This window comes from Amblyomma maculatum, chromosome 3 (genome assembly GCF_055883805.1).
Source record: "Amblyomma maculatum isolate TAMU_Amacu chromosome 3, ASM5588380v1, whole genome shotgun sequence".
Taxonomy (NCBI): Eukaryota; Metazoa; Arthropoda; class Arachnida; order Ixodida; family Ixodidae; genus Amblyomma; species Amblyomma maculatum.
Genome location: NC_139346.1, coordinates 140,632,216 through 140,657,018, shown reverse-complemented (window position 1 = coordinate 140,657,018; position 24,803 = coordinate 140,632,216). Strand labels below are relative to the sequence as shown.

At 47.7% G+C, this 24,803-nt stretch overlaps 1 protein-coding gene across 3 annotated transcripts in view; it reads left to right on the top strand.

Annotated features, from left to right (window-relative positions):
* The first annotated feature begins 22,695 nt into the window (after nt 1-22,695).
* Nucleotides 22,696-24,803, top strand: part of LOC146196201 (phospholipase A2 hemilipin-like) — a 90,468-nt gene continuing 88,360 nt past the window's right edge. For 2 of the 3 annotated variants that reach the window (XM_084598116.1, XM_084598114.1), the window contains exon 1: nt 22,844-23,106. In XM_084598116.1, coding sequence (XP_084454242.1) covers nt 22,901-23,106 — 206 coding nt within the window. In that variant the 5' untranslated portion in view covers nt 22,844-22,900. The other variant, XM_084598115.1, reaches the window with a different exon arrangement.

Below are 24,803 nucleotides of genomic sequence, written 5' to 3'. Positions count from 1 at the left end.
TATTGAAAAGTAAAATACTGAAAGTGAATAATTGAAATTGTTCAAAAAATGAAAACTGCGTTAAGAGGTGTACTGCTCAGCATGGAAAGTCAATGTTTGCTGATGCTTATGGATTGGTTGGTTGGTTGGTTCATAGGAAGGGAAAGGCGCAGTATCTGTCACACTTGCTCTGTGGACACCTGAACCGCGCCGTAAGGGAAGGGATGAAGGTGGGAGTGAAAGTGGATAGAGAGAAAGGGGGGCCGTAGTGGAGGGCTACGGAGTAATTACGACCACCTGGGGATCTTTAACGTGCGCTGACATCGCACAGCACACGGACGCCACTTCGTTTCGCCTCCATCGAAACGTGCTAGGTGCTATCAGCTCCACAGCTGACAGCGACCTGAGTAGCCCATTCAATGGCCCAGATTTGAACTCCTAAGAGCTGACCAACATGACCTCGATTATAAGTATATCTGTGTGCAATAATTGTAAAAATTAAAAAGTAACAAGCATCGTCCGTATGTGTGAAATGCTATAGCGTCTTAGGTGTCCTCCTAATTTTTAGATCTTCGGACGTGATCTAGGTGTGTTGCCGGAAGCGAGTACGTGCCCACTATGCTCATTCATATTTCATCGCGTCCCCATGCAAATGAACGTTTTCTTCATCATTATTTTTTATCAATAGTAATAAGATACATGCCTCTCCGAAAAAATATTGTAGGCCATTTGTGTGAAGCCTCTGACCGTTGATGTCATCTGAACCCGAGGCTTGAGACGATTAACGGATTGTGGGCGTTATAAAGGATCGACACACCCATTTGTTTTAAATATATTTTAACCTGACATGTCTCGCATGCTTTCATAACAGCTTTCGTCATCTTATTCACCTATTTCCCGAGTTAGCTAATTTGCTTCCGTTTTTGCTGCCGGCTAAAGCCGCACGAATCAACCAGCCTCTTAGTAAAATGAGGGGCCGCAAGGTGGACTTTTTTCAAGTGGTTATGAAGTGCACTTTTTCTTTCAGAACCTTCGTAATTTTAAACACTTTACACCTCTTTTGTCCCTAATTCAAAAACTCGCCCTGTTTGTGGTAGACAGTCCCTCCACGTTTAGAGGTCCAACAGGCATGGCATAGTTTTCAAAGTGTGCACAACCGCCTCTACATCTCTTAGCGAAGTAATTGTCAGATCCAGACAAAGCAAAGCTCAAGAAAAACGACATAGGATGTGGTGAGGACAGGAAAAACTCTCTTGTCCTTACCTCGTCCTGTGTCCTTTTTTTGCGCTTTGCTTCGCGTGACGATGAACCAACACAGCCAAACATTTTCCGCTCTGATGCCAGATCCATATGGGCAACGTTGATCCCAGTTGTCCGCGTGCAGATAATCTGCAACTCATGACTTCTCGGACCCCGGCACTAGCTCTTAGTAATATTCCTGCTTGTACAAAAATCAACCTATGGTAAATGCTCATTTTATTAGGAGAACAGAAGACCTTGCAGCGGATAAAAATCTCCTTTTATTGGCCAAACATGGGCCGGGAGGTCAAGGAGTATTGTCAGTCGTGCCACAAGTGCGAAATTAGGGTGACACGAGTCACCAGTTCATTGGGTAAGGGAAGCCGGTGCAGACGTTCCAGGTAGTTACAGTCCGGGTAGTCACAAAGGCCTCAGTAAGCCCAGCGGAAGGCTAGGCCACCGGACGGGGCCCAGTGGAGGCACGAGGCCTCGGGTTGCTGTTCCACGGCCGATGAGTCAGGCCTCCCCGACGTGTCTGGGCCCAGCACGCCGCCGAACTCTTGTGCTAGTGAAGAGCTGCCGTTAAAGCAGCGGCGATGAGCTGAAGCTGTAGTACTTCCTGGTCTGATCACCTGGGACAGCAAAGGGACCAGGACAGGATGAGGCAGGCAGGCTCTTCTTCTTCTTCTTCTTCTCCCTAACCTGCATATCCTAAGCAAAATTTACCCGTCACAATATCGGGACACCTGCCCATGGTGTGGTAGCACACCTTCGTTATACCACATCACGTGGCAATGCAGAAATAATGACAGCTTTCGTAAAGACCCGAGTGCGGAACAGTGGGAGAGCCGGCTCTCCAGCGGCGATTTGGATTGCCAACTAGGTTTAATCCAGTACGCCCAGCGAGCAGCGAAGCTTAGCGGAGCCCTGGAATAGGGGCACCGACCCTGTGAGAAGGCGGAAGATGGAACTCTTCTGCTACTAGTACAAGACCCTCCTAGAGAAACTAACGTATTTCCTATCCTATCCTATCCTATCCTATCCTATCCTATCCTATCCTATCCTATCCTATCCTATCCTATCCTGTCCTATCCTATCCTATCCTATCCTATCCTATCCTATCCTATCCTATCCTATCCTATCCTATCCCTCGTTGTAATGGCACATACCCACAGTGGGGGATTGGCCAGAATTCGTTGTAGGTGACATATTTTTGATAATGTCGATTTGACTGTATGATATAGATAACCTAATCATTAGGAGCTAGTGTTGCTGAAATAATTTGAAATTTTGAGGCGATGTAATAGAAAGCAATAAAAAAAAGGAATAAAATTGTAAATTACTAAAAATAATAATAATAAGAAAAAATACAATTCAGACAAATCAACGCTAACACACATATCTTCCAGTAGCAATATTATAATTATGAAGTAAGCCACACATCGTTTTTAGGGCATACCCTTTGACGGTTGCACCAAAGGAGAGGAGGACAGGAACTTTAAATGGAAATCCTAGGCGAGTAAGAGGTATTTCTAGATAATGTCTTCTCTGAGTAGCATACCTGTGGCAGGAGAGGATGTAATGTTCGATTGTTTCCACGTCATTACATGACGCACAAAGATTCGACGGCGTGAATCCAGAGCGACATAAATAAAGATTGAGGGAAGGAATTCTACAACGCATGAGCGTCATGGAAACCTCACATTGCCTCGAGGTACAACATCGGACATTCCAATGGAAATTTAAATGATTAAAATCCGTAGTCGCAAGGAGTGGCTCATGGCTCAAGTAGCTTAACGTTTGAAATCGTTCAAAACGGGATATATGTAGCAAGGTAATATTGGGTACAACATCGGCAACAGGCCCACTGAGAGCTGAATTTGCTAAATAATCTGCCATTGTATTAGAAGTGATGCCGCAGTGTCCCGGAACCCACTGAAAACGTACTTCCTGTAAATGTATTGGAAGGAAAAACATCACGGTTTGTTTCAAAAGACGCATTTTCGGACTTTCTAATGCTGCCAAGACTGACAGGCAGTCAGAGAGTATAATTACGTGAGTAACATTACCGGGAACTTTCTGAAGGGCCATACCAATTACAAGCAATTCAGCAGTAATTATTCCACCTTCCACGTTTGCCTCTTCTTTCTTCTTTTCTCCAAACGTGGTTTTCTTCTTCGTCTTTCCTCAGTTTCTCTCACACAGGTTCTTCACGGATGGGTGAAGTAGGGACGGCAGGGACGTTAACCAGAAGAGCCTGCGGTAGGTTACCTTACTCTGGGGAAAAGGGATAAGGGATTAAAGAGAGGAACAGAAAGAAGAGAAAAGGGACGTGGAGCACAGTCACAGTTTGTCACTCAAGCCGGTGGCTGTTAGGTATCTAAACAGTGCTCTGTATGCCTTGAAGGCAGTCGACTCTCGTGGCCATGGTACAAGGCTGAGCCTATCCCCTCGGACGATGTGCTAGTTCGCTCCCTTCCTATACCGTCTTGGTTTGATTTTCAATTACTCTCAAACAGCAGGCTTCGAGCGCAATTATTGAAAAAGGTTGACGAGCGCTGAAAGGCCCACTTCAAAAGGATGGCTTCGAAAGTACGGCAAGGTGCATCCAGAGAAATGCCACTTGGTAATTAGCGCCAATATTCTATGCAGGACTGGCGTCATTCAACGTACAAAACTTTGGCTAGCTCCCAGGTTTGAGGGGGTTCTGGAGTGCCCATGAGTGACCATGCATCTATGGAGCCTTCGCTACTAGTGTATTACATTAACCTTTGGAATGCTTCATGATGACTTCATCCAGCCATGGAAAAGTTTCTGGGCGTCACCATTTATTTTGGAGAGAAAGACTGCACACTTCGGCTCAGCGTGGATTATCGGCGCTTGAACAGCATAACGAAGAGGGATGTCTACCCCTCACTCTGGATCGACGACACGCAGAACCGGCTCTGCAAGTATTTCTCCAAGACCGCATTCATCACGCTGGACGGCCTTTACGAGTTCGAAGTAATGACATTTGGTCTTTACTCGGCACCAGCGATACTTCCACAAGCAATTGACATAGTGTTAATGGGCCTAAAGTGTCAAAGCAGCTTAGTATATTTAGATGACGACATTGTCTTCGTGACGACTTTCGAAGAGCACATGCATAGGCTGAGGGCAGTACTAGACGAAGTATCCCCAAGACTGAAAATTATCGCTTTGCCTACCAAGAACTGTTGTTTCTTGGCCACGTCGATACTAAAGACGATGAACGCCCCGACACGCAGAAGACGGCCGATATCGCCCAGTTCCCGCCATTCGCAGATGCCTGAGACTGTGTGCCTATTACCGGCGGTTTGTGAAAGAAAATTGTACGCATCGACGAGCCACTCATCAGGCTAACAAAGGCAGACGTGCCGTTTAACTGGGAAATATACCGCAAGCGGAAGCTTTCAAGGAACTTCAGCGTTGCTTGCACCCCCCCCCCCCCCCGTTCCCCGCCTCTACTCTAGGGTGCTTGGACGAAAACACTGGCACGGAAATTCACACGGTCGCAAGTGGCATCGCTCAAGGCGCCGTCCTCGTTCAGAGGAACAACGGAGTCGAACAAGTGATCTCCTACGCTATTAGGTCCCTATCAAAACCGAAGCCAATGACTCGATTACAGATAACTGGCTCGATATCATCTGGACTGCATAGAAATTTCAGTCATACTTTTACTGAAAATCATTCAAGGCTGTGAACGGTCACTACGCTCTATGGTGGCTCATCAGCTTGAGAGTTGAACCTAGTCATCTTGCACGTTGGAGTCTGCACCTTCAAGAACTCGACATCACTGTGGTCAACAGGTCTCTTCGCAATCATCCAAACGCATATTGCTTATCACGAGGCTCCTACGACGCATCGGTAAACACGACGAGGACGACGACGACATTTTCTTAGGACCGGTAAACGTAAGCGCTTTCGCGCACCTGCAGCGTTCGTATCCTGAGTTGCAAAATCTCAGATTATAAGGCAAGACTCACCTCCGGCAGTGTTCAAGCGCCAATTTTTGTCCATTACACAGCGATTGCGCAGTCCATTACACACACATTCTTGTACACAGAAACCTCCGAGTGGCAATGACGCATGCTTCTATGCTGATCTGGTAGGAGGGAACTTTGGATTTGCCCACACGTTCCGTCGAATCAAATAGAAGTAGTATTGGCCGCGGTTAGCTGCTGACGCAGCACGTTATGTAAAAACATGCTGAGAGCTTCAGTGACATGAGACCAGCCGGGGTACTAAACCCCATACTGCAGCCGACGAAGCACTTTCAGCAAATTTTGTACGGATCACATCGACTCATACTCACTTTCATCAACGGGCAACAAGGGGACGATCGCGGCCACTTACTGCTTCATCCGCTACGCTAAAGGAAAAGCTTTGCAAATGGCTACTGGTGCGTAAGCCCCAAAATTCTTCGCTAAACATATTATGCCACGGCGTACCAGACATTTCCTTCATGGCCGGATGTAGAACGTTTACATCCAAGCTTATCCAGGCGATCCTAGATAAAGCCAGACAAACCGTCGGAAAACCACCACCTACCATCTACAAACGAATGGACTTACAGAGTGTCCGAATAAAAGAATCATGGACATGCTTGCCATGTACAGGGTAGTCCACTTATAGGTATACCATGTTCACAGCTCTCAAAGCAACATTGAGCCCAACGCAAGCGCATATCGAAACAAAGTGATACACGTAAAGAGGGAACCTGAGGTGGGGCTTCACATGGCCTGCCACGTAGCTTTAGTGCGAGGCCGGGTCAGACGCAATCACGCTTTGAAAGGAGTGACCACGTTATAGCTAGAAGTGGACGACCCTGTACTTCGACTGACGTAAGTGGATGTGGGACGCAATACATGTGACACCATTCTACCCGGCGTCCTCTTTCCTAGTCCAGGAGACAACCAGCTCGACCCCGTTCAAACGTGTTTACGGCAGGGAGTCCACGACAACACTGGGCGCAATAAGCTACCGCACGTAACAGACGAATGGAACCTCGACACCGCTACATATATTATCAGCGCTCAGAAGCCCTACAGCAAGTACTTCTACAGCGCGCAGCGGAAGCCTTACGACACTCTCGGCTGTGCATCAAAGATCAGCACCGCACTGGCGATAAAACTTGACGGCACGATTCAGAGTACCAGCCAGGAGACAAACTCTGTGCTTGGACGCCGATTTGCCGCCGCGGATTGAGTAAAGAGCCCTTGCGGCAATATTTCAGCCTTTACAAAGTCCGCCGCATAAAACAACTGCGCTATAATGTCATCGCAGCGGCGCCATGAGCCCCCGATGTGCACTTTGTGCACCTGAGTTTACTGTGCTCTGTTTGTTTCGGGAAGTGTCGAAGCGATGCTTTTAAGGTTGAAGTAATGCCACGAACCATTCTCTTTATTTATTGCTTTGAACGTCCGGCAGCACGCGGCCTTAATACTTTGATCGCTTTTCTTTTACCGCCATGAATAATCTTGTTCTCTTTGTTTGTTCTTACTCAGTGTTCAGAAAGTGGGCTTTATCAATTTCTTTTTCGAGGAAGATGGCTGATATGTATTTAGAATGATTACTACTACGTGAGTCTGTTTTCAATTGGTCGAGGATGTTCTCGTTACCTTTGGCCGGGGTATCTAAGATGTCTGTTCGGCGAGTAAATTGAGAGCTGCCGAGGTTGGCGGGCATTCGCAGTTTGACGACTGCTCAGAACGATTGCTGCTATCGCTGCCACTGAGTTTCTTAGTTTTTTGCGGGCGCAAATCAGCTCCAATAAAGAGTTCGTTTAAGAGCAACCTGTGTCGCGGGCTGTTGCTTTCGTGATTGCCATTACAGCGTGATACTACTACAGTAGTACGTGCATTAACGAAGAGAGGAGACATTCATCGCATGCTCATGTGCCATTCATTCCCATCGATGAAAACGATGTCTTTATATTACAGATTAACCGATAGAGTACCGAAGCACTCAGCTGCATCCTTACGAATAATTTGTGGCTTGATTATTCCTTGCAGTTATCGATCTTTGCTCCTTACCTCAACAGTGTACTCGCCGAGCAATGGCCTGCACGTTTCACTAAAGCAATGATTGCAGTGCTCCGACAGGTTACCGTTTCTTGGTTGTGCCATATTACGCTTGCGTTCTGTCAGCCTTTCATATAAATCTGTGTGAACATTGCCACGACTATTTTAGTAAAACCTGTAAATCATTGTTCGGAACATCCACTGCTGAGACAAGTAGCAAAGATCGATGATGCATAAAATAGTCGATGGGCAAACGATTCTCAAGAATGCAGATGAGTTCTTCAATAGTCGATCGTTTAGTTTTAGTTTGCCAGATAAAGAAATCGCGTTCCGCGATAGTAATGGCTAATGAGCATGCAGTGATCGCATGTGTCCGCTTTCCCTTTTTTTGGATACACTCACTTCAGTATTATATATATATATATATATATATATATATATATATATATATATATATATATTGTAAAGAAGAAGTTCTAATTAAGCGAACAGATCGCCGAGAAAGAGAAAGTGCTTTTGCGGACTAGCTGTCTACAAGCTGTGCCACCTCCGCTCCGGTCTTGCTCGCTACCAGTGCCTGGATCCCCTTTTACCACTTGGTGGAGGTTCGGGGTATATAGATGCATATATATATATATATATATATATATATATATATATATATATATAAACAGGATATCACACACCTTTCCCGATTATAAAATAGATAATCGGAAAAATTGTGTGACATCCTGTTAGAATTTAACTCTGGCCCATTAGTAACAAGCAGGCCATGTCTATATATATATATATATATATATATATATATATATATATATATATATATATATATATATATATATATATATATATATTGTTACGCCTCGTAGTAGCGCACTGAGAAGCAGCAGAAGCGAAGGAAGCGAGGCGCGAGCAGGCTGTTCGGGTTTTTCTGAGCCGTGTACGTCCGTTCATCTGTAATAAAACCATTTTATCCGTTACATTTGGTGCTAGGCGCTGGGTAAAGACGTTCTGGATCCGCCAGTACCTCGTCGCAGCCGTCGTGTAGCAGGTTTGCCACCTTTATGTCCTCAACAGTACATTTCAATGGCTACCACCCGCACGACGCAGACTCATGAACAGCGACCTGAAGAGACGACGGCCTTTCCCCACCAGCGAGAGCCGCGTACGGTCCACGGTGAGCCCGAAGATGACGTTGAGGAATAGCTCCGACATTACGAAAGATGCAGCAAGTACAACCGCTGGAATTCGATCGCACGTCTGTACAATGTTGTCTTCTTCCTCGCTGGCATGGCCCTGTCGTGGTTTGATAACCACAAAGACATCCTGACGACCTGGGATTGATTTGTTGAAGAAATTACGAAGTCCTTTGGGGATACCCTTGTGAAGAAGGAACGCGCTGAGCATCAGCTTTCCCAGAGAGCCCAGCTACCCGGTGAGACCTGTGCACAGGTGATATCGAAGAAATGTTGAAACTTTGTCGCATTGTAAACTGGCAGATGTCAGAAGAAGACAAGGTAGGGCACCTTCTCAAGGGGATTGCTGAGGATGTGTACAACTTTCTTATTTCGCGGGGCACCCTTGCCACAGTTGCATATGTCATCAAGCAGTGCTGGGAATTTCAGGCGTTAAAGGCACGTCGCATAGCGCCCAAATTTGGCCGTCTTTCAAATGTGACGACTGTTGCCGGTATTGACATTCCGGAGGCTGAAGACATCGCTTCTATGGTCAGGAGGATTATACACGAGGAGCTGGATATTCAGCGGCAACGTACAAATTTCGATGTACCCTAACACCCAACATCGAGGTCCGTATGGGAACAACGCACGCCATGGACTGCACAAAATAACGGCCAACCATCTTACAACAATGGCGTGGAGAGGACCCTACAACCAACATCGCACCCTTATTTCCAGCAGCGTCCAGTCCATCCGGATGAAGTGCCTCGTGGTGCTCCTCGTCGCACTTCTGTCGCCCCATCTCGGCCTCCAAGGGGTCCTGAAGTGAACTACCAGAGCCGCCAGCCACCCGTATGTTACGGCTGTGGGGGCAGCGGACATATCTTCTGCTTTTGCCCGCGTCGACAATTTACCCGACCCTCTGTCCAACGAGCACCGCGCTTCACAAATGGTGCCAAGTGAGAGAAGCAGCCACCCGCTACATTCTATCGGCCCTCTTCCCCTCAACGCCACGCACGGAATGACTCCCCTGTGTCCGATCGCAGCATCACTCCCCCACCACAGCGACAACCCCGTTCGCAATCCCCGCGCCGCCGCTTTGTTTCTCCACCGCTGGGAAACTAGGTGGTGCGACCGATGGTGGTAAGGACGCCGGACGGTCAATTTCACGCATACCTTTACCTATCGTCATGCTAAAGAACAAAGTGTCAGTGTGTGTAGACAATGTTAAAACGGATGCTTTGGTTGACACTGGTGCCGCTGTGTCAGTTATGAGCCTTTCATTTAAGAACCGCCTTCGACAGAAAGTTATGTTTGTGTAGGACAAAACCACTACGTTTTGTGGAGTTGGGGTTGAAACTTTAGTTCCGATTGGCCTGTGCTCAGTTTCAGTTGTAATTGGTGACGAGTGCTATAGGACAGAATTCGTTGTATTGAGGCGTGTCATGCATGAGGTTATCTTGGGTGTTGACTTTTTGCGCGAGTGTGGTGCGACTTTAGACTTTAGTGCCGGTGAAATTTGTTTGCAACCGAACATTATCTCCGCATTAGTAGATAACATGTCTAAGAGTCATCAAGGAGTACTTGCCTTGAAGGAAGATGTGCTGCTGCCTGCGATGACGGCGACGTTTCTCCCCGTGAAGTTATCTGAATTCTTCATGGGTAAACATTCAATAGTCGTCGAGCCAGATGTCTCGAATGGTGCGAAAAAAAATATTTTGGTGTCACGCTCCGTCGTGGAGGCGGAGGATGGTCGCGCGTACCTCTGGGCTGTGAACGTGTCAGAAGAGCCTGTTCGTGTTCCTTCTGGTTTGACACTCGCGAGATTTGAGAATTATATGACTCATACCGTTGGAACTATTTCCGATTGCAGAGGAGCCGCGAAAGACAAGTCTGAATATTGTGCTGAGTTTGATGGCATGGTCAACAAATCGCTCCCATCTAGTGAACGTCGTATTCTGCAAGACATTTTGACAACTCATGCCTAAGTGTTCGACTTTGCCTCAAATGGATAGGGTAGCCATTTCCCAGCTTCTCGGCTACAGCACAAAATTAACACAGGAAGCGCACTCCCTATTCGCCAAAAACCTTACAGTCTCCCCGGCAGAGCGCAAGATAATTCAAGAACAAGTGGACGAAATGCTGCACAAAGGAATCATCCGAGAATCGTCCATTCCGTGGGCCGCACCTGTGATCCTGATGGGAAAAAAACACAATTCTTGGCGATTTGGGTAGACTACCGTTGTTTGAATGCGGTAACAAAGAAAGACCTATACCCGTTACCTCGCATTGATGACGCTGTCGACTGTCTGCATTCGGCGTCATATTTCTCCTCTGTTGATTTGCGATCTGGCTATTGGCAAATTCCTCTACATCCATCCGACTGTGAGAAGACTGCTTTTGTAACACCAGATGGTTTATACGAATGTAATGTAATGCCCTTTGGATTATTCAATGCTCCCGCGACGTTCGAGCGATTTATGGACACTATCCTTCGTGGGCTCAAATGGGAAATATGCATGCGTTACCTTGATGATGTTATCATTTTTGGAAAGTCCTTCCAAGAGCCCAATGAGAGGCTCCATAAAGTTCTTGAATGCATTGGCAAAGCGGGCCTCATTTTGAATTCGAAGTGCCATTTTAGAGAGCGACAAACTTTAGTTCTTGGGTTCCTCGTCAACGAGGATGGTATTAGGCCGGATCCGCAGAAGATTGCTGCAGTACGCGACTTCGAAACTCCACGCACCCTGAAAAGTCCTCGGAGCTTTCTTGGCCTCTGTTCTTATTTTCGTCGCTTCATTGCTGGTTTTGCGCAACTTGCCCACCCCCTTACTTCTCTACTGCACAAGGATTCGCAATTTGCGTGGACACCAGAGTGCGAATCCTCCTTCAATCGGCTCAATTCTTTAACTTCAGCACCACTGCTGCGCCACTTCGACCCTTCTGCTGTGACTGAGGTCCACACTGACGCCAGTGGCGTCGGTCTTGGGGTGGTGCTTGTGCGGCTGCATAGTGGGGCTGAACCCGTTGTTGCATATGCCAGCCGCCCGTTGACAAAATGTGAACGGAACTACACAGTTACCGAATTGGAGTGCCTCGCAGTTGTGTTTGCTGTGCACAAGTTCCGACCATACCTATATGGACGCTACTTCACCATAGTTACTGACCACCATTCGCTATGCTGGCTCATCGGACTTCGCGATCCATCTGGTCGTCTGGCGCGCTGGGCATTACGCCTGCGAGAATATAACTTTGGTGTCGCGTACAAGAGTGGACGACATCACAGTGAGGCTGACTGCTTGTCACGGCACTCATTGCCGACTTCCGTTAACGATGAAGACGACTTTGACAGGTGTTTAGCCTCAATCGCGTCGACGTTTCCTAGTATGGCGACCTTTAGGCGAGAACAACGCAACGACCGGTCACTACAGCCTCTTATACAAGAGGCAGAAGGAAGAGCAGAGTCAACGGAGTTTATTATCGAAATGGTGTTTTGTTCAAGAAGAACTACTCAGTTGATGGTGCTGCCCTCCTTTTTGTCGTCCCAAAAAGTCTCCGTGCACAAGTTTTGCAAGCCATGCACAATGATATTACCTCTGGACATCTAGGCTTCTGTCGTACCCTGCACAGAATTCGCCAGCGTTTTTATTGGCCGCAAATTTATAATACCACCAAGCAATACGTTGCGACATGAGAAAAATCCCAACGACTTAAGGCACGCACCACCACGCTGGCCGGAACTTTACAACCCGTCAAGCCACCTGCCTCACCTTTTGAAAAGATTGGAATTGACCTGCTCGGTCCTTTCCCAAAGACTGTGGAGGGCTGCCGCTGGGTCATCATCTGCGTTGACTATCGTACCAGATACGCAGAGACCGCTGCTCTCGCTTCCGCAAAAGCAGCTGATGTTTCGTCGTTTCTTGTGCATTCCGTTATTCGCCACGGCGCACCCTGTGTTATTATAAGTGATCGTGGTCGGCAATTCACTGCTGATGTCGTGGAAGAAATGCTCCTACTTTGTGGTTGACACTACCCACACTCGATACCGTACCATCCGCAGACCAACGGTCTCACCGAGCGCACCAACCGCACCTTGACAACCATGCTGTCCATGTACGTCTCGTCTGATCATCGCAACTGGGATTCAGTGCTACCGTATGTGACGTACACTTATAACACTGCAAATCATGAAGTTACCGGCTATTCTCCTTTCTATTTACTGTATGTAGACCTCCCCATGTTTTCTTAGACACCATCTTCCCATTTTCCCCCAACGACGATGTGTCTGTTTTCCAGATACTATACCGTGCCGAAGAAGCCCGTCGTATAGCCTGCTTACGCACACTGGCTTCTCAAAACCGCTCGAAAGAACACTACGATCTGCATCGTCGTGCAGTTGCTTACTACACTGGAGACACCGTCTGGCCTTGGACGCCTATTCGCAAGCGAGGACTATATAAGAAGTTTCTCTGCACGTACGATGGCCCCTTCGTCGTGTTGGACCAACTGAATGACGTGAATTACGTTATCGCCAAAGTCACAACAGATAAACGCCGATCCCGCAAGACACAAGTTCTTCACGTGGCTCGCATGAAGCGTTGCCATCTTCGATCTAACTAATTTTCTCGAGGACGAGAATCGTTTGCTCGGGGGAAATTGTTGAGAAGCAGCAGAAGCATTAGAAGCAGCACTGAGAAGCAGCAGAAGAAAAAACGGAGGAAGCGAGGCGTGAGCAGACTGTTCCGGGTTTTTCTGAGCCGTGTGCGTCGTTGACCTGTATTAAAACCATTTCATCCGTTACAATATATATATATATATATATATATATATATATATATATATATATATATATATATATATATATATATATATATATCATCCCGCGCCGCCGCCTCCGGCACCATAATAAACGCAGGGCACGACGTACCTTTCCTTGCCGTCACGACTTTGCCATCTGGACTTGGCTTTCTTTCACAAGTGGTGGAGGTATTGGGTAAGGTGCAGAAGTGTCGCGTGCAATAGGGTGGGAGATTGTTGCCAACTCTTCTTTAATGATGCTTCGGAGTCTGGCGTCATTACAAGGTGGAGAATGATCGCCCCCATGCCGGCAAAAAGGGCTGAGGGTCTGGAGCGGATGATCGTTCGAATCAGTGCCCGCAGATCGAGAAGAGGAGAGGTCGGGCCAGTAGCGAACTCATGCGGCACTCGGGAGGACTGCAGCTGATCCAGGCAGGTAGCAATAATTGAGTCAACATTTGAAGGATTCTTGACAACTAGGGTGTTAAAAGCCACAGAATTCATTCCTTTCAGGACGTGGTGTACATGTTCATTTTCCAGCATGGTGGGACTAAAACGCCGAAAAATTGAGAGTACGTCCTCGTGTAAGACGCATATGACTCATCGGTAATTTGAATGAGGGACTAGAGCTTCTTCGCGACTTCAGTCAGCACAGCCGGATCGGCAAAGTACTGTCGGAACTGCTGTTTGAAGGTAGGCCAGTTATAGGTGTGGTGTTCGCGGTTGAACCAGGTTCTGGATACCTGAATGGGGTAGAAAGAAACGTTTAGAAACTTTAAAGCATCGTCCCCCCGGTTGCAGGCATTGTAGCGCTCATTGGTGTCGAGCCAGTCACCCACGTCTCCGTTGAGACGAACAGCGAACAGCGGCGAGTTGTGTAGTGTGGACACAGTCGGAGGGGGCGGAGCAGCTGATGTAGAGAGTTCGGCCGGTTCAGGGCTGCTCACGGTTGACATGACAAATGTGGCAGTTTCAAACGGCGACCGGAACGTAGCTCCAGCGAAAGGCAGGGCGCAAGGCAGCAAGGGGATCGAGTATCACCTCCACTAATTGTGAAAGAAGGTGCGACGTCATTCAGAAATTGGGTCGTCCACACCAAGACGCCGACTCACTTTATCGGTGCCCGTTTTCGGAATCAGCCTCCTGTTTGTCTACGCCATTTATTTTCTCCTTTTAGCAGAGCTGACCACCTCTCCGTCCGACGCAAATCACAACAGTTTCTTTTGATGACTCTGAAAACAAACACACTTTCCTCTCGCATCAGCTAGTCGATGCCTACTGCCGTCCCATCATCGACCGCCTCATCGACGCTTCGAACCCACTATATGCTAGGCTCCGCCGACAGCTACACATTGGTATCCTAAGTCGCTACGCGTATTTTCCTGATGAAACCCACTGGATCCCTGTCGTGCCAAGTGTGCTTCGTCCACGTATACTAGCGGTTCTGCACAATGACGCTACTGCAGGTCACTTAGGTTTGGAAAAAGCCTACGACCTCGTCAAGATACGATTCTTTTGGCCTGGCCTATCCTCCAGCGTAGCTAAATATGCCGTTGCATCCGCGTTCGTGAAAACTTTGCCACAATCGATAAAATGAAGTCCACACAGCGAGCGAGTGCGAACATCGCAAACGGCCGACTTCTCCACCCGCTGGCCTCCTACAACCCCTACCCTCTCCTGCCATGCCATTAGACGTAGTTGGCATCGATTTATATGGTCCCCTGCCTCTTTCCGGTCGGGGCAACCATTGCATCATTACAGCTGTCGACCACCTTACGCACTATGCCGAGACAGCACCCGTGTCCACTGGTTCGGCACAATAGGTTGCCAATTTTCTTTTGTGATTTATTGTATTGCGTCATGGTGCTCCTCCCGTGCTCTTACGTCACCGCAGGATGACTTTCTTATCGAAAGCCGTTGCTGAAGTTCTTCACACAACATCCACCCTCCATAAGACAACCTCAAGCTACCATCTCCAGACCAACGGTCGGACTGAGCGATTTCATCGCACCCGATCAGATAGGATCTCTATGCACATCACATCGGATCATCGAAGTTGGGCCACTATTCTACCGATCGTCACCTTCGCCTATGCGCGATGCGCAAAACGCCGACAACGCCGCCTGTCGCCAAAGCCGCAAAGCGTAGGCAGGCTCGGTCGGGCGCTGTTCGTGTCAGCGGCTATGTGCGCGCGTTGTGTTTTCGTTTTTGGTCGCGGTTTAACAGATATAACGCCGCTATCAACCTTTAGCTATGTCCGGGAAGAATTGCTGCGTAGTTGGTTTTTCGAACACACATAAAACCTTGTTTGTATAAGTTTCAGTGATGCTTCACGAAAACGACGGGGGCCGTGAATCGCGGCTGTTCGACGCAGAAAGCAAGAAATTGCACCGAATGATATTTTTTCAGGTTAATGTCATTTTTTCGATGCGCTGCTACACGACCAAAGCTAATGCCATATCCAAGTTATGGTAACTGTGATTGACATATGCAAATATTGGAGTGCCTTCAATATGTTGCGAAGATGAAGGCGCTGTAAACGAAAGCAGCCTTTAAATTGACATTCATTTCTTGCATACCCAGTAACTAACCTTTTGATTAGGACTATCAATTACGAAGTTAGCGGCTGTTTAGGCGGAATTTGTTTGCGAAATGGTACGGAAGGTGCGCACGTCTGCGCTCGACTGCGAAAGGCGTACGAGTTTCTACAAGGTACACTTTCCGCACTAAAGCAAGTGTCAAGAGCAACACGTAAAATAGGCAGCATATAGTGTACTGTCCGACGGCGATTTTATACAACCTTCGAGTATCACCCTACGGCGCAACATACTACAGCCTCATTGATTCCCGTGCATTTTCGCCAAATCCTTCGCTCGGCGTATTAAGGCCCGTCGAAAAATGGTCGAGCTTAGCCTCATCAAGGAAATAATACCGCAAATTCGTTACGCTTGCTACATCGGATGCCGTGAGCTTACCGCAACGACGCTTCCCGCGAAGGCGGCCGACGACGGCGCTCTGGCCATGTGTTAGGCCCTAGTTGTCGCTAGGCCTAAACGGTTTCGCATAAAAGCCATAGCTGGAAGTGCTTTGGAAATCGCAAATTTTCTATTAATAAAACTGCCTTACTATCAGTTCAATTGTCTCACAAATTGTCTTACAATACACGGAAGGTGTAGATTTGGCGACGCCTTCGCAGCGGAGTTAGAGAACGAAATCGGATGCGCTGCGTCACAGCGGCTGGCAGCTGCTAATAGCAGAAAATTGCTTGTATTGCAGTTGTCATTTCTTCCGAAATCTCGTTACAAAGCAGCGCTCCTCAGTAAAAAATATATATTTTTTAGATTCCTTCCTCAAATTAAGCGGGTATTATTTAAGATGAACAGAGCATACTTTTCTGAAGGCGCGAAAGAAATCCGCTGCGTCGGCGACTCGGCGCCAATGAACCGCGGCAGCAGAAGCGACCTGTTCCGCCCGCGCTGAGTGCGGGCTACGGGTTGGCTGGCAGCGATGGGTGCCAGTTTTTTTTACGGTGCTATTTAGCATATTTCACATAGATGACTAGCTGAAAAGTTATAGACGCACAGTAGTATTTAATGCAGGTGGCACTTTTGTAGTTTATTTTGGGTGTATTTTCTTTCCTAGTGTCCGGTGTCGACATAACACGTTTCCTCATTGATTGCATTCGGATGAGTACCTCAAACTCATTCGATACTCAATGTCGTTTTCATCGAATGTCATTATATTTTCTCATGTAGCAGCAAACAAATATAATTTTGAACGAGCGTCATTCGATGGAAAAGGCATAAATTTGTCGCAATGCAGGGCTGAGTGATAACTATTTTTCAATGTTTTCTGCTTGTCATTGCACCTTCCGTGAACACTTAGTGTTTAAACTTGGTCGCGTCCGCTCGCCGGGAAGATACAATACGTATTAGATTTGTGAAACGCTTAGGCAGACGATATTTAGCGTGCATTGGCATCGCACAGCACACGGTTGCATTCTGCGTTTCGCCTCCACCTAAACGCGGGCGGCGCGGTCGACTTCGGTCCCGATAACTCGATCCTCCTCAGTAGCCTGAGCCACTGCGGCGGATTATTGAACAGATATTTGCCAATATGCGTTTTGAAACTGGCCATGCAATTACTTTGAAGACCAGAGCCAGTGTTCCGGTTTGGCAAGATTACGAAAACATAACATGTCGCTGCACTTGTTATAAAGCGCCCTGTAATTCTGCAGTTGGGTGAGAGGGTAATACAAATGAAATGAAGATGATGTAACAATAATAAAAAAGGATATACAATTTAAATCTAATATGCTCTTCGCTAATATGTGTTGCAGCTTTTCAGATATTGCCACTGCTGATATCTCACTTCCCCATGAAATTACCTACCCGCTCTGCCTTTCTGACGACAGAATACGTGAAATTCATGCTGTATAGGCAGTGGTAAAGCGCAAGCATGAAAAATCTGAACACTTTCTACAGGAGCCCAATATGCGTTATTCTTCTGATGCTCAGAATGCTGGTTTGCAAGCTCGCTGGCTTTTCCTGCGGTCTTACCGGTACGAAACCGTTCGCAGTTTCGACGACGCTGCCTCGTTTACTGTAGTAATATATTGCATGTAAACGAAGCAAGCGTGTACGATTAAGCAAAGAAAGAACATTGGTTCATAGGTCAAGGAATGAATGAATTAGCGTGGCGTTGTAATGAAAGCGGGACACTCAAAATGAGCTCCACTTCATACGCAATGACGCTCGTCTGCAGTAGACACTTAATGCATATGGAGGTGATGTAGTTCCAGACGGCCATGATAACGAACACATGTCCACTATTATAAAGTACGATCCCCTTGCGCACGCTGTCATCGTGGAAGTTCCCGCGAGACGCGCACAAACGGCAGATCACACGCGCGCACCACGGCCACGCTTGCCGCATGAGGCCCGCCTCGGGTTCCGCCGCCCGCCGCTACGCGGCTTTCAGTGGCACCCCTATAGGCGCTGCACATGGCGTACAGTATAACAGCACAGCGGAATACAGGTTACTCGTCATTTTACCTCGTTTATGGCCGTTCTCCCACCACAATTCTCGACAGTCTTGCGTTCTCTACGCCCGACTATTCCTCCACATCAGTAGCTGCTGCAGTTCTCCCGCGAGGTCAGATACCGTTACCTTGCTTGCCTCAACACAGAAGCCTGCCAGGAAGACCGCAAGAGTCGCTACTATTCTACTCATCGTGTAGTCTCTTTCCGTCCTGGTGACGAAGTACTACTTCACCACTCCGCACCCCTGGCCTTAGTGACAAATTATACCACCGCTACCTTGGCCTGTACAAAGTCATCAACCAACTTTCTCAGTGAACTACTAAGTCACACCTTTTGATTCCCCAGCCGACCGACATCACCGTGGTAGTAAAATTTTTAATGTGTCTCTTTTGAAGCCATTTGTGCGCCATGGTGCATCGGTTGCTTACGAAGGGCCAGGCTGGCCGCTTCCGACCTCCTGGGAAAATTGTGTGAGCCTTCCATGGATCTTATTTTTTCACTTGTGCATATCATCGTCATCATCCCGCGGTGCTGCCTGTGGTACGCGCCTCGGTTCGCCATCAGGACAAACGCCAGACACGGCGTACCTTGCCTTGCCGTCACGACCTTGGCATCTGTACCTGGCCTTTCACGCACGCGCGCACACACACACACACACGCACACACACACAAACACACATACACAGATATATATATATATATATATATATATATATATATATATCATAAGGGGTTGTAGATTGCTTAGGGGCCGTGATACCTGGAAATTAATTTACATAGAAGATAGTTCGGGAGTACCTGATGGGATCCAGAGCCACACAAGACTGCCAGAAGGGAATGGCGTCGTCGTCTGATGGTTGTGGCGGAATTTCTGGTGGGGCTGGGTTTCAGTCATGAGAGACTGGGCAATTCGGCGACACTACGTGTTGGGCAGCTTCACAAGCGGGGGTATACTCAGATGCGTCTGGTTGGTACGAAAGAATGGTATCTAGTGGAGCAGATGAGTGACGGCCGTAAAGAAGATAAAATGGAGAAAACCTGGTAGTTGACTGAGTAGCAGTATTGTATTTTTACGTTACATATGGAAGGAGGAGATCCCAGTCAGAGTGATCGGAGGAGGCGTACTCAGAAAACATGCCGCCAAAGATACGGTTAGCGCGTTCGGTGAGTCCGTTAGTCTGTGAATGATAGGCGGTAGAGGTTCGATGAATTATGTGGCACTTGTTCAAAAGAGCTTTAGCAATATCAGATAAAAAGACAGGTCCTCTTTTACTTCAGTAGTTCGCGAGGTGCGCCGTGGCGAAGGACGAATCGCTGCAAAACAAATCCAGCTACGTCAGACGCTGTGAAAGATGGAAGGGCAGCGGTTTCTGCATATCTCGTCAGGTGGTCAAACGCGACGATAGCCCAGCTGTTTCCTGTAGCAGTGTACGGAAGCGGGCAGTATAAATCAATACCGATGCAATCAAAGGCCATGATGGGCAATGTAACGGCTGCAACTCGCCAGCAGAACAATGAGGAGGGGACTGGTGACATTGACAGGAGAATCATGAGCGAACGTATTTCAGTAGCATCGCAAGTGTAGCCGATGGTATGTCTTGAACACTCCCGCATGGCCGCATTGTCGGTCAGCGTGGAAAAAGTCGCAGGCATGCAAGCGTAGGCAGCAGAAGGACTAGCAACCATTTGCGACCACCAGTACTGTAGTTGCGGCAATAAAGGAGGTTGTCGCGAATGGCGAAGTGCTGTGCTTGGCGGCGAAGTGCACGCGATGGAGAAGCAGCCGATAGATCGGAGAGGAGATCGATAAGCGAAGCAACCCAGTGATCTCTCCAGGAATCTCTGCGCTGCACAGAAGGCATGAAACTGATGTAAAGCGACGTTGTTGAGGCGTCCGAGGTGGAAAGGTTGCTGACATCAGCTGGAAGGAGCAGTGAAAAAAGGCATCAGCGTCTAGATGCTTGTGGCCAGAGCGGTAGACTACGTTGACATCAAAATTCTGTAGACGAAGAGCCCGCCTGGCGTGACGACCGGATGGGTCTTTCAAGGAGGAAAGCCAGCATAGCGCATGGTGGTCTGTCACAACGTCAAAAGGGCGGCCATAGAGGTAAGGATGGAATTTGGTCACAACCCAAACTATTACCAAACACTTTTTTCAGTGACCGAGTAATTTTACTCCGCCTTCGTGAGAGTTCGGCTTGCATAGGCGACGACGTATTCAGCAAATCTAAATTTCCGCTGAGTGAGTACAGCGTCGAGACCGACACCACTGGCGTCGGTGTGTACTTCAGTAGGGGCCCTCGGGTCGAAGTGACGCAGGACGGGCGGTGTCGTGAGGAGGCGGTGCAACGCATTAAAGGCATTGTCGCATGACGGTGACAGGAGCGAAAAGTCGGAACTGCCTGACAAAAGCTGTGTCAAAGGGGCAGCGATGGGAGCGAAGTTCTGAATGAACCGACGAAAGTAGGAGCCTAGAAAGCTGCACAGGTCGTTGATGGTTCTCGGCAACGGAAAGGCAGCGACCGCACGAAGTTTAACCGGGTCCAGAGAAACCCCTTCCTTGGAGACAACGTGCCCAAAAATTCTAAGTTGACAGGCGGCAAAACGACATTTTTTTAAGTTGAGCTGCAGGCCGGCATCAAAAGGCAGGTAAAGACGTGCTCCAGGCGGTAGAGATGAATGTCAAAGACAGGAGAAAAGACGATGTTGCTGTCCAAATAGCAGATGCTGGTCTTCCATTTCAGTCCGCGTAAAATGGTGTCAAACATTCTCTCAAATGTCGCAGGAACATTGCAAAGGCCGAACGGCATAACAGGCCTTTGGGAGTAACAAAGGGGGTTTAAGCGGTCGGCCGCTTCCATCGGGAATTGCCAGTACCCGGAACGTAAATCTAGGGAGGAAAAGAATTCAGCCCCTTGCAAACAGTCCAGTGCGTCGCCTATGGGCGGAAAAGAATAGACGTGCCTGGATATGTGAAGACTGAAGAGAAGGAAGGTAACAGTTTGCTGCCAGATGACCAATGAAGCCTTGTCCAGGAAGCTTTCAGTGCACAGGTCATCAGTATTTGAAGGCTGATGTACCAGACACGCATAAGACGGCACGGGCAGGGGAGGTGTCCTCACGTGTTTCGTTATATCGGTATATCGGATAGGTGGGGTCGTCTGATCGGCGTCTGGGGTCGGATGGATCTTTTGGTCGGGTTCGCTTTGTCTTGAGATATGCCCTTACGTGTTGGTGGCGTCTCGGGTCAGTGGGGTCTTAACGTCGGACTACTTGTCGGCAATCGTGTCTTGTGGTCAGGGCGGGGGACTGGGCGGACGAAGAGCGGCTAGGTTAGGTCGAGTCTCGCAGGTTGGGGAACAGTAAGAAGATGCGTCCCATGAACCCTTTGCCGATAACGGAAGCAGTGGATGCCGAAGCTCCGGCCCAGAATGAAGTGGGATGAACGTATCTTGCACCTCCACCAAAATGTTAGAAGCGGAAGCCGATGAAGAAAGGAAACAATGTGACTGATTGTGATAATATATGACATTAATGAATGTTGCCAAACCTAGCGCGAGCACTCCTGCCTGCTTCACTGCCCACATCTTCCTCGTCCGTAACAATATTTCTCATTTTCATATATCGTATTCATCGGGCATTTTATTTGTCCATGACGCGGGGGGGGGGGGGAGGCAACAACTTGGCGGGTGGTTACTGTTTTAGAGTACTTTACGACGAAGATCGGATGAGAAAAGCATGGAGCGAACAAAGAAGTGCATCATCAAGCGCTCAATGCAATTTCGATTCCCTTTAGTGATCACAATGCTCTCAACTTGCCTTGCGTTGTGTGAAGAAATGAGCGTTCGTGAGAAATGCGCATGGTTCAATTTCTAAATGAATTTTATAACAATTTTCTTTGAATTATGTGCTAAGCTGGCCACCTCAGCTCTAAAACTTGCTGGAGAACTTACATGTAGCCTTGATATCTGCTTTCGACACAAACAGGCCATTTTACTAGTGCATTGTACCGCCCAACCATTGTCATGAGTCCCATGAAACTTTCTGCATCGCGTAGGATCGTGATACTTCTGAAGTATAATGTGCACGAACACTGCAATCTGAAGGCGTACATCCCTACTTCTTTTGCCAAGCTCTGCGTTCGATGTAGTGTGCAGCTACCACAGTGAGGCAGCGTTTTAAGAAGCAACGCAGTTCTATATTGTCCCGAAAGACTACTGACCTTAGCAGTAGCCGCTAAGAAGGCTTCGATGAAGTGATTGTGATAACTAACGCGCCAGACATCGTACTTTCGTGCCGCAGTCTGGCGTGAAAGCTGTAGCTGCTACGGTGTGCTGACCTCATTGTTCTTTGAACCCACTCTCGCCTTTGTCCATTGTGAGCAGCGGGCTGTTGGCGACAATATTGAGACACCAAAAGATCATGTGATCATGGGAAGCAAACCTTGTATTGGAAACTACACAGACTCACCTTCCCACTGCTGGCTAAAGCAAGGGGACAAAAGTAATGAAGTATCCTATTGTGAAAGGGCCGCATTAGGCTGCGTTTCGGCCTGCGTAAAGTAAGTACTCCCGGTGAGCTTTTGCCACTAAAGCAACTCTCGAGCGACGGATGATGCCGAGCAATGCTGCATCATCTACCGTTTCTACAAGCGCTTTTCAGCGAATTCACCGTCTCAACTTTTTCAGTAATGTCATCTCTGCCAGTGTCGGCCCTCGTTTGCATCGTGTCTTGCTTTGCCATCTTCACCAGTGGCTTCCGCCACCCTCCAGAGTGGGCGGAAAGACTGTGGACAACGCCGCATAATACTGCAGCGACAACGCGAAATCCGTAAGTTACTAGTGAGCTCCGTAAACTCAGAAGTATTCTTTTATGATCAATGTTTCACGTGTGCAAATCGACGTTAAGAGGATGTGTCACTAATGATAAGTGCCTGTTATTTTCTCGGAGAGTTACGAAGAACGGATGCACTCCTGTTGCTTACGTAGGTTCATTTGAAGCTGGACCAAGGTGATACGTCTGGCGAAACGTAAGGCGTTCCCGTGCGGCGCCTTGTCAGCACACATTACAAAACCTCGGGTGGTTAAATTACCCCTAACCCCCCTCTAAAGCTTTCCTCACATGCTGAGTCGTGTCGGGACGTTAAAGCCCACAAAGCAAAGTAAATAAAAAAGCGATTGAAGTATCTGCATCAAGAGAACTGAGAGGTTTATTGTGTAAGTCCTTTAAATGTGTTCAATTTTACATAACATTTGCCATCAATTTTTTGCCAACTCTCTCATTCCCACAGGAAGGCAGGTAATTTCAGGGTAGTGATGATAAACATTATTCACCATGAAATTTAAAATTTTTACGTCAGTTTCAAAAGTAGCTTACAGAGATCATTATTCAATGGCATTAGAATAAAAATATTTTCTGTTTACGGAAACAAAAAGAGTATTTGCTCGGGAAAATATCAGGCTCATAAAAATTCAAGAAATATAAATAAACTCACAAGATAACGGAATAAGAAGTCTAGCCTCACCCTCAATCTCGAAAGCGCCGAAAGTCCTTAAAATGGACATTGCTACGCTACGTTAAACAAGAAAGGAGCACCTCTAACACCGTACACGTTTTCTGATATCTCCGTGTACTGCAAGCCTCCCCCGCGGTCTAGCCAGTGCAGAGGAGATGGCGCTTTGGAGTATTAGAGTTGGGGTGGCCCTAACACCGGCAGTGATTAGAAAGTGGCCTCAATTTCGACATTGGTGTCCACACCTTGGGTGGTCCGTATGCAAATCCATAAATACAGAAGCTGGCATGCATCCCCGCTGAGGGAATGTCGAGCTCTGAAGTCAACACGGATCCGGCACCTGGTGGCAGCTGGTCTCGGCCACCATAATCCGCAGCCTTATGCCACGTGGACGCAGGGACGACATCATCATTCATTCCTCGACTTCATTGCATCAGCCAACCTTTTTTCATTTATTTGACCACAACCTTTATCCTTCTTAGCATTTTTATGCCTTGAGACAATAAACATCGCAAAAAAAAAGAAACCTAGAGCATATGGTTTCAGCGTTACAGTGCTAGAAGCAAGCATCCAGAAGAGACATAACACTTCAGGCTAAGCTTTCCGGTCACACACACAAATAAAGTCAATTGCTTACGTGAAGTCTTTGAGCTACCGCTCAGTGCAGTGCCAAGGGCACGTGTTCTGAAGAAAACATCTACGCTGCTGCTGACACATAGTCATTCAGAAAATGCCTGCTACCTTCAGGTAAGCTTGGAGAGCTCCGCATATTTACGGAAACGAAATTCTTAGACAATCACGGTACATATTATAATCACGTGAATGGGCGTCATGCTTTGACGCCAACGTTTGGGGATGACGCCATGGTCGCTATTCTCGCCTTGATTGCTCCTAGCGGACGTTTTACGGGAATTTAAACAATGCACTCTCATACGACTGCTGAAAAAGAAATCAGGATCCGAGATGAAAGTGAAATTTATTTCCAGAATACTGCCTAGATGGTGTTATTTGGTCC